At 44.3% G+C, this 15,112-nt stretch overlaps 1 protein-coding gene across 1 annotated transcript in view; it reads left to right on the forward strand.

Annotated features, from left to right (window-relative positions):
• The window catches only part of LOC310865073 (tRNA dimethylallyltransferase-like), a gene marked incomplete at its 5' end in the record, with an annotated part of 48,375 nt that overhangs the window by 13,706 nt on the left and 19,557 nt on the right, over positions 1 to 15,112 (forward strand). Inside the window, 5 exons of the mRNA XM_083774054.1 lie at positions 5,814 to 5,954; positions 8,523 to 8,624; positions 9,290 to 9,450; positions 10,651 to 10,793; positions 11,238 to 11,349. Coding sequence (XP_083630180.1) covers positions 5,814 to 5,954; positions 8,523 to 8,624; positions 9,290 to 9,450; positions 10,651 to 10,793; positions 11,238 to 11,349 — 659 coding nt within the window. The remainder of the gene's footprint in view (positions 1 to 5,813; positions 5,955 to 8,522; positions 8,625 to 9,289; positions 9,451 to 10,650; positions 10,794 to 11,237; positions 11,350 to 15,112) is intronic.

Genomic DNA, 15,112 nt, shown 5'->3' on the forward strand with positions numbered 1-15,112 from the left:
CGACAGTGGTGTCGTGCATAGCTGCTGTAAATAAATGATCAGCTGGGTTCAGTGGGTTCCTTTGCGCTGACTTGCTCCCAGCTTTTGGCGTGCAGAAGCACAGCTCAAAATACCGTACGCTGCATCCACAAGCAGCCTTACCAGCCTTCATACAGGATTACTCTTTTCAGACAAATCGACTTCGCACAGACAAACCGTGTAATAATAGATATATTTAAAATGAATCTGTACATTCACATGAGAAATTCGATGTGCATATTCTGTATTTTCATTGTATCAATTAGCTGTTCTAACCCTAAACGTATTGTTATTCGACTAATATTCAAGGACTTGGTTGAAGCTTGTGATCATTGATTACTAGTTGATTTAATTGACAATCTGTCAAATTTGAGCTTCCCACATGCAGTGATGCAAAATCACCTCTTTTGCTCTTTATGCTTTACTTATAGTATCAGAATTCACAAAAGTGCTTGTAAATTGCTCATTCAGTAGGCCAGTAGACAAAATCACACCTGTGTGAAGTAAGTGGTGCAACTCCGTGTGGCGGTCCCTGGGGGGTCCCTGGAACTTCCAGACCCACTTCCCGCCCAGGGGACCAGCTTCCCGCCTAGGGTGCCCACCCGGTTCCGGCGAGCCGCCCTGCGTCCGAAACGGTCGAGAAATGACAGTTACAAGGGGCACGGTGGCACAGTTGGTAGTGCTGTCGCCTCACAGCTAGAAGGTCCTGGGTTCGATTCCCGCTCGGGGCGCTGTGGGTGCTGGCGGCGTGTTTCCTCCTCCGCGTCATCAGTGCCCATACCCGAAGGCGGGGTTGGCGAAAGGGCCTTTCTGTGTGGAGTTTGCATGTTCTCCCCGTGTCCCCTAGGGTAGGTACCCTCACAAACATGCAGTAATCCTGGTCTCTAAACTGCCTCCCCCTGGCCAGCCGGGGCGCCTGATGGAGGGGAAAGGAACTGGTTGGAATAACGTGTTCCTTCCACGCGCTACGTCCAACCAGGGAAACTCCCCCCTGTCAGGTGTAAAGGAGCAACTTGGACACTCAAGCATGAAGGAAGCATGAGTTAAGTCCGTTGCTCTCCCCAGATTGGCGGAGGGTGTGTAGAGCCCAGAATCACATTAGATGATGATTGACATGGGTGAAAAATGGGTTACAAAATCGTGGGATAAAAAATGTATAAAAAAAGAGAAATGACAGTTACCATGTGGGGGTACTGTACTGTACTGTACTGTACTGTACTGTACTGTACTGTACTGTACTGTACTGTACTGTACTGTACTGTACTGTACTGTACTGTACTGCTCAGACCCAGCCAGGGACAGACACACATACAGGTAGCTCCTTAATGAAGTGGTTGCACCACTTAAAAACGACTACCTGACCTGGCCCGACGTTTTCGGGTAGGATAGGGCCCAAAATGCACATTAGTCGGGCCGAGTCGAGCCTCGGGCTCTGTGACTCAGGCAAAGAATACTTGCTGGCTGGTCTGGCTTCCCCACTTCACTCCAGAGGTGTTGATTAGAACACAGGACACCTCCTTTGAGGGTTTTTACTGAAGACTTGAATGAGCACAGTACTGTGTGTGTGGGTGTGGGTGTGGGTGTGGGGGGCTGGGGCGGTATGGATTTTTTGTTATCGTGGTAATAAATCAGTGTTTACTGATGGTATGGTGGTATTGATCGATACCTAAAAAGAAACGTTTTGAATTAAATTAATAATAATTATTAATAATAATTATAATAATATAAGGGGCACGTTGCGCAGTAAGCGGACTGCTCACTCCTCATGCATTGAAGGAAGCATGACCTCCGTTTGGGGCTCTCACCAGGGGCCTGTTTCACAAAACCTGGATTAACTAATCCAAAACCATGGGCTTGTTAAATCCAAGGTCTATACAGCCTGGTTTATTCTGTTCCACTAAAGCCAAGCGAGGCTTAGAATGGGCGGATTTATCGAGCTAGGATCATAACGCCTGGCTGAATGCAGAGCCTGGCTTTTCCTCACTAGACCCATTCGGTGGAACACAGATTTACTGATACTAATAATTGCATTACTGCCCCTTATGCATATCTAGTATCTTTACTAGATTACCAGATTTACTGATACAAGGACTTAAGCTTCTAAATACTGCTGCTGTAATAAAAGAGAGAAAATACTCTCAATAGTGGATAGACTGAATGATTAACTACTCCACAATTTTACCACTACTCTTAACTTAAAACTTCATAATGAATGTAACAGAATTCATAATATTGTAAGCATAATGATACTGTAGCATTGTGATATTTGGCCATAACTCCCTCCTCTGAGGGCTTGGGGCGATGTATGTACTTCTTGGCCGTTGGTGGGTGAAATGTTACAATGGTAATACGTTGTATAACAACTTTTACAAAAAAATAAATACAAAAAATAACGATTTATTTTTATTCTTCTTAACAACTTGCACCACAGCAAACTATTTCTGGGGGAACATTCACCAAAAGTAACTGATCTACGTACAAGCTCATAAGCTGTCATGATGAGGTTGTGCAGCCTATATATTTTGGTTCTTTGATTTTGTATATAGGGCTTAAATTGTTCCGGTTGTGCCTGTAGCAGCTAGATATAGCCACACCACTCTAGAGTCGATCGACAACAACGGGAGGTAAGAATAAATCGCGACTAGCGACTGGACAGCGGAGGGCCGTCTAACACAGGATGTTTTTTCATAATTAGACAGGATGATTTAGATCGAGAGTTATTAACATTTTAAGATTTTCGTTGTCGTCGGCTAAACAGGGGAGGAACATTTTCGATGACTCACTGTTGCGCAACATCGAGGATTGCACAACGGGTGCTTCCAGGCTGTGGAGCGATGCGATCAATAAACGTCTTTTGGATCAAACTTCGTCTTGGGCGTCGGGCGTTACTAATTGAAAGGACAAAGAACTTCGTTCATGGCAATGTGTACCTACAGTATATGATGTTTTAATGCAAAGTGTGGAAAGAATCATTGGTTTGTGATCAAATTGACTGCTTAATGAACAGTAAAGACATCAGGATTAGGTTAAACCTGGCTGTTAGCCTGCTCCGGAGCAAGCTAATTACACAGCATCAGTTTCCATGGTAACTAGTGTGGCATTGCTTTCATGAAACTGAAGACTCAACATATCCAGGTTAACTGGCTAAATTAATTTTACAAGATTAACCGGCTTTAATGAAACCGGTTAATCGCTGATCCAGGCTATATTAAACCAGGATATCTGTTAAATCCCGGTTTAATCCCTAATCCAAGTTTTGTGAAATTAAATGGGCCACAAGCAGAGGGAAAGTAGCGCCCAGGATTACAGTTTAGGCAAAACTAAAATTAATGCGTTCATGAACTGTTGAACTCGCACACAACCGCGGTTATTGCACCCAGCCCTACCCTAGTGTGTGTGTTGCATTAATGCACAGTACACAAACCTGACATGATTTGAAGCACAACTTCTTACTATGCTTGATAATGTGAACGCCACACTCTGCACACTCACTCCACGAGCGCTCACCAAACTTAGTTCATTGTCAGCCTTTTGTACAGGTTATGACACAGAACATAAACTTGCTGTAGTCTAATGGTGATGATCCCTCCTCCACTCTTTTGTTTATTAAGTTAATTTATGTGGAGTTTGTGCAGGAAGTAATCTTTTTTATAATAATCACAATCCGGTGTTCAGTGGCAAAGCTGAAATGTACAGGTTGGCTGCTTGTGGGCATGTGGACTGGTGTATGTATGTTGAGTTGACTGGAGACGGAACTAAGGTGTATGTCTATGTCATGACTCATTGTTGACTGGGGTTGAGACTGATGTCAATGTATATGTCATGTTGACTGGTGACGGTATGGAAATTACCATCTTCATAAAAACAAACGTCAGTACAAAAGAGACAATGGACATAGCATGAGTTGTGATTGATCTGCTTTTGAGGAGAGGAGGAAATGCATACAGACGGCTTATAGACAATCTGCTGAGCAGGCAAACATAAAGCCACGATAATGAGAGCCGATTGACACCGCTGTTATGGTTGCGCCCATTGCAGCGCTCTGCGGGTTCGTCTATAGATGGCTTGGCCTTTGGCCATGCATTGTAAGAACTGAGACTTAAGTATGTTGGAGTAGCAGCTTTACACACCAGCAGATGTTCATAATTCCTTTTAATAAGCTTACTAAGGGACAACCTATTGTACATGAACTAGAATTATACTTGCCAGGGTATTATTATTTTTTTTAAATCGAGTTAAGAAGAGATTGAATGAAAGCAGCCAGGCAGATTTGGTGGACTGCTAGACAGGCCCATAGAATGCATTAACAATAGCCAGCTGTTCATTTACCTTTTGGAACACCTGATTAATTGATGCAACTTAAAACATCTCGATAATACAGTTTTCTCCCCTTTTATCGAGAGGTGTGCTAAAATGTCTGTGCTCACAGATGCACTCATCCGTGACGTTTCATGATCCCGTCTATCATTTGTCATTCTATAATTAATTGTCCGCTCTGGTTCTAAATGAAGCTGTCAAATCGCCACCTGGCTGGCACATCAGCTGAATGCCATTAAACTACCTTTAACAGTAGAGCATTTGTAGGACTGCCTCCTAAAACGTGACGATTCTAATCATTAGTTGGAGAGACTCCAGTCGTTAAAAAAGCCTTTATGGTTTTTCCGTTAACAGCTTAATTTGACCAGGAACATGTGTTCCACTTCTGTCTCATTATTCCAACTCGGATGAAACTAATTCGGTACGGTAGGCATAATGAGATGGATATCAAAGGATAATACCAAATCGTAATTCAAGTCGTTGCTTTGGACTGATGAATCAGATTTGCCTGGGAATAAACGGCCCTAAAGTTTTAGCGTCGGTTCCTTAAGGCCTGAGTATCACTGCCAAGAGCCCTGGATGTAAAGTTATCAGATTCCAGAAACTGTGTGTGTGTGTGTGTGTGTGTGTGTGTGTGTGTCAGTTTGCGTATGTGTGCGAGATGAGCAATAGTAGTTGTTGTAACACTGTAACATTCTGCGAGGAAGCCCCTTGCTTAGTGTCGTGATGCAATCTGGACAAAGGTTTAGGTGTTGCACTGTGTGTGTGTGCTGTGGTTCAACCAACGTGTGCTGCGCAACGCTGAACCACACACACTGCCACCCCATAGGTAAACAGAAACATATCCTTGGGAATATATACCAGGAAACAGTTTTCACTTCAGCCAATCCTTGACCCAGGTGTGTTTTTTGTACAGTAACTACAGCTCTGTTCAGATTTATGACTGGTTTTATGTCCTCACACGAAGCGCTCAAACTTTTCTTTTTTCCTGCCTTGACCCCCCTTCTTTTTTTCCCTTTGTTTTTTTTCTTGGTAAAAATGATACGATGGGAACAATTCACAAAAACGAATATTCACCCACTTTTAAAAACTGATGTGACAATAACGCTTATTCTGATTCTGAGATTTGAACCAAGTTTCCTTTTTTCCCCTCGTATTTCCACCCTGCTGTCACATCCCATTTGCTTGGTTTACTCGCTGAGTGCTGATTGCTGAGTATGTCCTCAGGTGTATCAAGGGCTGATTGGCTGTGTTGCTGGTATGTTCTCACGGGTGTATCGCTGACGCTGAATGCTGATTGGCTGTGTTGCTGGTATGTTCTCTCGGGTGTATCGCTGACGCTGAATGCTGATTGGCTGTGTTGCTGGTATGTTCTCGGGTGTATCGCTGATGCTGAATGCTGATTGGCTGTGTTGCTGGTATGTTCTCAGGTGTATCACTGAGTGCTGATTGGCTGTGTTGCTGGTATGTTTTCTCAGGTGTATCGAGGCTTGGACATAATCACCAACAAGGTGACGTCAGAGGAGCTCGCCCAGTGCAGACATCACATGATCAGCTTCGTGGACCCTCTGGTGAGCAGCTACACGGTGATCGACTTCAGGAACAAAGCGCTGGCTCTAATATCCTTCCTGTCACCGCAAAGGAACAAAGGGACAATACTTAGCATCGCACTGCTGCTGTCCAAAGGGTCTGGTATCACCGCGCGCCACCTTGCCCACCGGCGTAATAATGTGCTAACTACCAGAAATGATCTGTCTGGATTTGACCTTTTCTAATTGGTGTGTGGCTGACCATTTATTTATTTCATTTTACGCCATGCGTCGATTAGGGCTGGGTATTGCCTACAACCTCACCATCGATACGCATCATGATTCAGAGGCCACGATATGATTATGTATGATTTGTGATATGCGTTGATGCTGAATAATGACCGTGTCCTACTAAATGTACAGGTTGGTGCCTTGCATGGTTTCCTCCACGATCGGTGAAGGAAACCATGCACGAATGTAATGGCGCATTACATTCACCATGGGCACTTTTATCCAAGGCGCATTACATTCACCATGGGTGAATGTAATGGCACATTACATTCACCCATGGTGAATGTAATGCGCCTAGGATAAAAGTGCTACATAAATGCACCATTTACCATTATACCATTCATAACGGTCGGGCAGAAACTGATGCTTTTATTTATTTATTGTTAAAGCTGTGTCACACAGCATTTCCTTGATATGGTAGCGGCGGTAGCCTCTGTATCGATAGATTATCAGTAAGGAATACGATATCATTATTGCTGTATCGATTCATTGAACCGTGTGTGTGTGTCCTGGTTTTAGTTGTCTCGCTGCAGATGTTTCACTGAAATGTGAAGTGAGATCACTAGAGGAGATATTAATAGTTAGAGACTGTCTCTGTGGCGGCACGCACACGCACACACACACACACACACACACACACACACACACACACACACACACACACGCAGTAGGCACTCACATCCTCCCGCAGACACGGGCTGTCGCACAGATGTGAAGAGAGAGGAGGCAATAACTAGAAAGAGTATTAATAGATCACTCACACACACACACACACGTGCACACATTCAGTCGCCAGCGTGGCGAGAGGCTGCAGTAGCTCTAAGAATAGGCTCGGTGCAGCGATGGCCTGCTGGTGGAAAGGAGGAGAGATGAATAAAGAGATTAGGAAGGATATGGAAAGCAACCAGTTGAATGGGCATGGGGAGAGGAGAGAGAGAGAGGATGTGATCGTGTTCTAGAAGGCTATGAGGCTCCAGAGACTTTTAGGAGACATAATGGTGCATCATGAGCCATCAATCCTTCACTCAGCATGCTGCTCACATAATACCCCCCCCCCCCTTCCCTCTTCTCTCCCTCCCTCCTCTCTCACACACTCATTGTGCATCTCGTGATGGTTGTCTTTCTAGCGCTGGGGTGTCTCTTTTACTCATTTGACACCTCATCCTCTCCAGACTACTTGCTCTACTTGCTCTATTGCACTACGCCTCACCATTCTCATCCTGTGTTAAGCACCTCTCACCCAACAGGGATGCAAGGATTTGGGTGGGGGGGTTCTTTTAATTGGGGTATTTGTGTGTGTGCGTGCCTGCGTGTGTACCTGCGTAGCGTACACTACACATGTGCGGTGGAGCGGAAGGTTGAGCGACGATACCTGATGGGCCTTATCTTGTCCTAGCGGTTATTTAATTATGTCTGCTTGGAGACAGAGGGAGGGATGTGACAGGGAGGACGAGGAGGAGGAAAACGGGGCGGAGAAAAGGGCAAAGGGGGGAGACGAGAACCCAAGGGAAGAGGAAAGATGGTGTCTGACACAACCAGCATCATGCTCACCTATCTGACTCCGTACGTAGTGACGAGGGAGAGAGGGAGCTTGAGCAGTTAGTTCACACTTCACATGGCCTACAATCCTATGATAAACAAACCTTGTTAGTTTGTCTGAACTTGCACAGAGACATTGACTATTGGCATACAGTATGCAGGGAGTGAGGACGTTGTTTTCTTTCCACTTTTCCCAAATTTAAGCTATGGGATCTGTGGTCACGGTGCCATAGCCCGGATGGACAGCATTGCGGCTATGGACTAGTAGTGATATTGAATGGCTGGAGTGGACACAGACGCGAGGAAAGGATCACTTTACTCGTTATTGGTTCCACACTGGCAACGCACCAGAAATTCTACTGGTTATTTGTTAAACACTGGCAACACACCCGTAAATCCACAAGATCATAAGCTCAACAGTCCCTTTTTCATAAAGGCATACTAGACTAATGTTAAGCTTATTTTATACTTTCAAAACATTTTCGAAAATACAAAACAGATCGACCACCTCACAAGTCACATTGGCTTTCTATGTATGCTATTTATTATGGAAAATGTTCACCTACAATGACATGCTCAAAATAGGGGATGCCACACGCCAGTTGAAAGTGCTTAACCTCAGGGCCATTTACCAAGGCAGTATTCCTAATTTCTGTAGGATCGTCAGGATCGGGAGCCGAACCCGCGGCATACTGCCAGGCTGGGCTACCAGCCAGGGGGCCTGGACCGCTGAGCCACGGCCCAGGCCTGTACCTTTTAACTGTATATTGCCATATGTACAGTAGGATGCATGTCCTGTGTCTGTCTTCCTTAACGCTGCACTCCCACATCGATGACATGCACAGCAGAGACAAGCTGCCAATCATCGTCGGAGGAACAAATTATTATATCGAGTCCCTACTGTGGAAGGTATTGGTGGACACGGAGGAGGTGGGTACCAGAGGAGTGGATTCTGATGTAGAGAGGAACGTTGCACATTCTGAACATAAATCCCATTGATCTGAGGAGTATCAATACTGCAATATAAAAGAAAGTAGAAGTCCGGAATTCAAAATGTACCAAAAGTATTCATTAAACAGAATGTCCCATTTAAAGTTTTCAAATGTATACAAATATTTTGAAAATGACAGATCCACAAGCTCACAATGCGTCGCAACGCATTGTATTATTTCACATAACAAAATGCTTCATATAATTGATGCCTCATTCATACAGGTTGATGCCTTTTATTCCTGAGGAAATAACAACCTTGTTCCAAATTAAAATGATGTCTCTTTATCTGTGCATAATTCCCGTTGGGGAAGTGTGGATGTGCTCACGACACAAATAATTTGTTTTCGGGTCAATTAATCGCACAAAAAAACATCCGTGATGTATAACGACTTTTTGGTCGATTTAAGAACGTTTTTCACTGCATGGTACTGGCTCAACTCCACTGTAGGTGTTTTTGTTTCGCCGACCCCTCGGCTCACTTGGTAATTTCTAAAGAGCACCAGATACCCTTGCCAAATGGAAAATTGCAGTCAAGTCAAGTCAAGTTGCTGTACTAAGAAAAGCTCCATATGGTTTAATCGCATGAAATGCCCATCTCACAGCTGGGGAATGATGAGTCAAAGAGAGGACCGGTAAGCGGATCTCCTGACAGGAAGGTGGAGCTTGAAAAACTGGGTGGAGCTGAGCTGCACCAGAGACTGACGCAGGTGGATCCTGCAATGGCCGCCATGTTGCACCCCAATAATACACGCAAGATTGCCAGGTCGGTCTACCTGTCTCTCTCTCTCTCTCTCCACCACATGCATTCCGTGCAATTTCTGTTTGTACCTCTTTTTTTTCCATTTAAGTGTATATTTGTACGTCTTTAAATGTTCTGATGAATTGAAAATGGACGACCCTGATGTAAGCAAGTCGCAGTACTTTTTCTGGTTTTACCCTCGTAGCAGTTTTTGTATTGACCTGTACTCTCGTTGAACTGCACCCATTCTACAAACTAATTCCAATCAATCAATCGTACTGTGTGCATGTGAATTATATTTCACTGTTCGTCCTAGAGGTTCTTTCTTGGTTTGCGTGAGGTGCTGAAGGTTTATGCTGGAGACGGGGGAAATCTTGGACAGTCAAATGATACAGTTCTCATCTCTCTGAGCCCAGCCAGGCATGACTAAAGAGCTGCATGTAGTCCAATGTAATCTCATTGATTCAGACGTTTGCTCAGTATATCTGAATGCTGAGAGACGATTTGCCACAGGCAAATGGATGGCACACAACAACGCTTTGATGTAGCATTTCTTCTTGAGTTTATCTCGGTGCATTTAATCCCCATCTGGAGGTCTTTGCACACTGAGTCGGACACCTTTTTTTCATTGGTCAGTCAGGTTTTAATCTGCAAAAAAAACAGGTAAATGCAGAAAGCGAACTGGTTTTCACTGGAAAATAGTTAGGTTTCGTTGCAGCAGTTGCAGACCTCCATGAGGTCATAGGGAAGTGAGTGTTTGTTGGAGCTGTTTTTTTGTGGTTAAGTGGTACAAAATGGCCCTGGGCCATGGCTCAGTGGTCCAGGCACCTTGACTGGTAATCCAGTCTGGCAGTGTGCCATGGGTTCGACTCCCGATCCCGACGGCCTTTACTGCATGTCTTCCCCCCCCCATCTCTCTCCCCATTTCCTGTCAGCCTACTGTCTGTCCCTCCATAAAAAATATAAAATAAAGGCATTTAAAAAGTGGTACAAAATGTAACTCTGGTACAATGCACCATAATCCGAAAGTAATGGCACAGCTTAGGAATCCCAGCAAAGGTATTGATTATTGCGACTGTAGGTCGCAGATTACTACGGAAACCTGCAAAACCCGTCCGTCGCTCTGTCACACATATTATATAAGTTCTCATAATTGTCTGCAACACTCTTGAACATCTGAAAAGGTGTTTTCTGAACCGTATCTTGCATGACGGACGTTGCCAGGAGCCTGCAGGTGCATGAGGAAACGGGCATGACGCACAGCTATTGGCTGGAGCAGCAGAAGGCCCAAGAGGGAGGTGGAGGGCTGGGGGGCCCACTGAGGTACCCAGACCCCTGCATCTTCTGGCTGCATGCCAGCATGGATGGTAAGATGGGGAACTTCTTATCTCCACTTCTCAAAGACATTTTAAAAGTTAATGTCAACCCATACAATTCCATTCAAAAATGGAAGATCTACAAGCTCATAGCGCCATGAGCATGTAGATCTGCTATTTTTGAAAAAAGCGTGAAAAGTTGTGCAAATCTTTGAATATATATATTTTTTTTACATTTTTAACACACATCTTTGCTTCAGCATCTCATATTTCGAGATGGGCTTCCAGGGCCAAATACATTATAATTTTAGAGGTCCTTGGCATGAAAAAGTTTGAGAACCACTGATGTATAGCGACATACGTTTTTCAGAAAACTGGATTTAGAAGACATTTATTTTGTAGAATCGTCTTAATGGGTTAATAGAAAGCCCAATAACTGTCCCTTGTCTGTGTGTTTTTTTCCACTGCATCTCTCTCTCTCTCCCTGGCCTTTAGCTCTGGACCAGAGGTTGGATGCCCGTGTGGATGACATGCTGTCTGCAGGACTGATAGAGGAGCTCGGAGACTTTCACCGGTGCTTCAACAAACAGAAAGTCCAGGATCACAGGTAGCAATTAAACACACCTGGGGGTGCAAACCCTGCCGCAACCAATATATCTTGACTTGACTTTTGACCTTTACGCCTGTCACAGGGTGACAGGCACCATCAACTGTCTGGAAACTCGCCTGCGACTTGTGTGTGTGCGCGACGTGCGTGGAGATGAGGTCATATGGATAGCTACCAGACTCTGGGACCACATACTGTCCCATGCTCTCTAACAATACATCAGACTTGTATTACGCTTTTCTCAGTGCCCAAAGTCGCTTTACAAATCAAAATAAACAGATTTGTAAAGCGACAGAAAACAGAACAGAAAAAGTTAAAAGGCAAAACATTTAGCAAAAGAACCCCCAAAACATTAAGCTAAGACTAAAAGGCAGAAATTGAGTTAGGCGGGGGAAAGCGAGTCTGAAAAGGTGGGTCCAGAGGCTGCAAGTGAGAGAGTCCCGTCACCCCAGGTGGTTTTGGGATGTCCAAGAGGTTGGCATCACCAGACCTGGGGGAGGGGGAGGGGCCGTGGTTCTAGTGGAGGAGGTCAGAGAGGTAGCGGGGAGCCTGCATATCCGTGGTGATCAGTGTTTTGAAACCCTTCCGGGTTCTACTGGTCTCTAGATCGGGTTCTGGTGAGGAGGAGGAGGCGGGCAGCAGAGTTTTGCATATTATTCTCACTTCCCGGAAAAGTAACAGGACATAAGAGGCTTCCACCCGACGGCGACAATATCCAGGGTGATGTGAGGTCAGCCGAGCAGTTGTATATCCAGCTAGTTGTTTGCGCAGCATGTTCAGACAGGACAGGACACACACACACACACACACACACACACACACACACACACACACACACATGCGCACTGCTCTTTCAAAAGGGGCTCACAGATTAAACCAGAGGCAGCCCGTACGCAGTTTCTGACTGGGGTGTGGCTGCAGGAAATTGATGCACTGGTGGCACGATGCCCAGCATGTTGCCCCTCCGCCCGATCACTCTCCAGTCCATCCACCCCCCCCCCCCCCCCACACACACACACACACACACACACACACACACACACACACACACACACACAGCACGATCAGACCATCCCACCCATCAATTGCCACTCCTTCACCCCCCCTCTCTCCATCTCTGCAACTACTCCACTCCCTCTCAGCCTCACAAACAATCTGATCACCCAAGCACTTTTATGTCCACTCTCTCTCGCTCTCTAGCTCTCTCGCTCTCTCGCTCTCTCTCTCTCTGTCTCTGTGAGGTTGGCCAGACATGAAGGTCAAATCTCTCCCTCTCCTCACGCGCTCTGTGTTTTCCTCCCTTGACTCTGCATTTCCTGTGTGCTCCGACCCTATTCTCAGATTTCTGTCTCTCCATCTGTCCATTTGGTCATCTTCATATTTCTGCTCTTTCCTCTCTGCACTTCTCTTAGGTTTTTTTTGTGTGCTATGCATTTAACCCATATGAGGCCTACGGTGAAACGGTCCTTATTTAACCGTAGCTGTTGAAAAAGAGCTTATCTTCAAGCTCATAACGTGGCTCTATGAGCTTGTAGATCTACCTTATCTTAAAAAATCTTGACAATGTGGCGCAAATCTGAAATTTGAATATATAAGATATATTCTTTCACAGCGAACGCTTTTAACAAAACATTCGGCGGCCGAATCCATATCATTGTTGGGGGTTGTTGACATGAAAATGTTTGAGCATCACTGATATAGAAACATAGGTTTTTCAGAAAACTGTCAGGATTTAGAAGACATTTGTGGAACCTGGTTTCGTGTTAAAGTATACCCTGTCTGGGTGAATCTTCCAGTAATGACTTGCTTATTACACGTAGCTTATTGCTAGTTTCCGCTTCCATAGCGCAAGGCGGAGCAGTGGTCTGCGGCTTTCGCCTTTATTTTATATAAATTAAATATACATTTTTATTTAGGGACAGACAGTAGGCTGACGGGGAAAATGGGGGAGAGAGATGGGGGAGTGACATGCAGTAAAGGCCGTCGGGATCGGGAGTCGAGCCTGCGGCACACTTCCAGACTCAGACTACTGGCCAAGGTGCCTGGACCGCTGAGCCACGCCCAGGCCAATACTAATTCATTTCTTATAGAGTTTACAACATTTGTTCTAAAGTAGCCATTTTTTTTCCTTTCTCCCAATTAAGTGTTATGCACACGTTTCTGTGTTGCCACTGCTATTGTACCCTAATGGCAATATGGCAATACATTAATATATATATATTAAAAAAAGATCCTTGAGCAAGACACTGAACCACTAATTGCTCCCGATGAGCAGGTTGTTGCCTTGCATGGTTTCCTCCGCCATCGGTGTGTGTATGGGTGAATGTAATGCACAATCTAAGTAAAGCGCTTTGGATAAAAGCACTACCGGTACATAAATGCACCATTTACCATTTACACATTGCTGTCATTCTGTCACGTTTTACAAAATCCTTTTGTTAAACATATCAATCAAAATATGGTATCGTAACACTTTGCTGCAGTTGATCAGTCAAGTTGCTTCAACCGTAATTGACGTACATCCAATTCATCCAATTTATTGTAAACCATGGTTTAAAACATGGTTTGCTGCCCCATCTCTCTTCTCTCTCCCTGGTGTCTGGTTGTCTGAGCATGTACAGTACAGTGTAGTGTATGTCTGAACATGAGGCTTCTGCCTGCTGCTCTCCCCAGCCCAACGTCACCGCAGCCTGGCCATAGAGTCCATGTAGTGGATATCATTACTGCTCTCCCCAGCCCAACGTCACCGCAGCCTGGCCATAGAGTCCTGGCCATGTAGTGGATATCGTTGCTCGTCACCATGTCCCCGGAGGCTATTCCATGTGCAGTCAGCCACAGGGTTGGGAGAGTGAGGATGAGGATGACATGCAGAATTCTGCATCTCGTCCTGGTCTGACAATTCTACACATTTAGTGGCTTCAAGGCCACTGAATGTGTAGAATTGTCAGACCGGGTGGGAAGAATTGTTGCTTTTATAGATATTTATTTTCAGCAATGGATTAAATATCTAGTGCTGCAACTATCGAGTTATTCCGTTGATTACATTTTAGATTAATCGAATAGTTGATTATGCTCCTTAAGCATTATGTTTATACTTGAAATTGGAAAATCTACAAGCTCGCCTTGTTTTTGCTATTAGGCCGTGTTGGGACCCATGAAAAAGTGCTTAGAAAATGAGTTTCGTTCCCATGTCAAGCGAACTACGCATTCAATGCATTTTTTCATATATAATACCCTTCTAGACTTTGGGTTAAAATTTCTACTCATAATATCCTGCTGTTTTTTTTTTAAAGCCATAAATGTATAAACAGTGTATAACCAAAAAACGAAAATCGTGTGCTGCTGTTTTTGCTTGTAAAATGTGTTTTTGGCAACACAATTTTTTTATCAAATGTCAAATGCATATACTTAACATCTGAAATAAGTATTGGTGCCTTTAGTTTACTCATATGTGAATTTATATCATGAAATGTAGCATATTTGTTAAAGAATATGCTTCAACTTAAGTGTTTGCCACACAGTACAATGACACCTACACAGTAAATTGTGCCAAGAGCTTATGTTTCATACATAGAAAATGTCTCAACCTAATGTGTAATGAAAGGTAGAAAAGAAAATCAGGGCACCTTGGACCAACATGGCAGAAAATCTATCAAAATGTTACCACGCCCCCTAAATTGGAATAATGCAACAAATGGACAAGACTAAAAATTAAAGTAGTAGAGGTCAGAATTATTACAAAATATGGTATGAAACATTTATT

This window comes from Protomyctophum parallelum (genome assembly GCF_964188405.1).
Source record: "Protomyctophum parallelum genome assembly, chromosome: 1".
Classification (NCBI taxonomy): domain Eukaryota; kingdom Metazoa; phylum Chordata; class Actinopteri; order Myctophiformes; family Myctophidae; genus Protomyctophum; species Protomyctophum parallelum.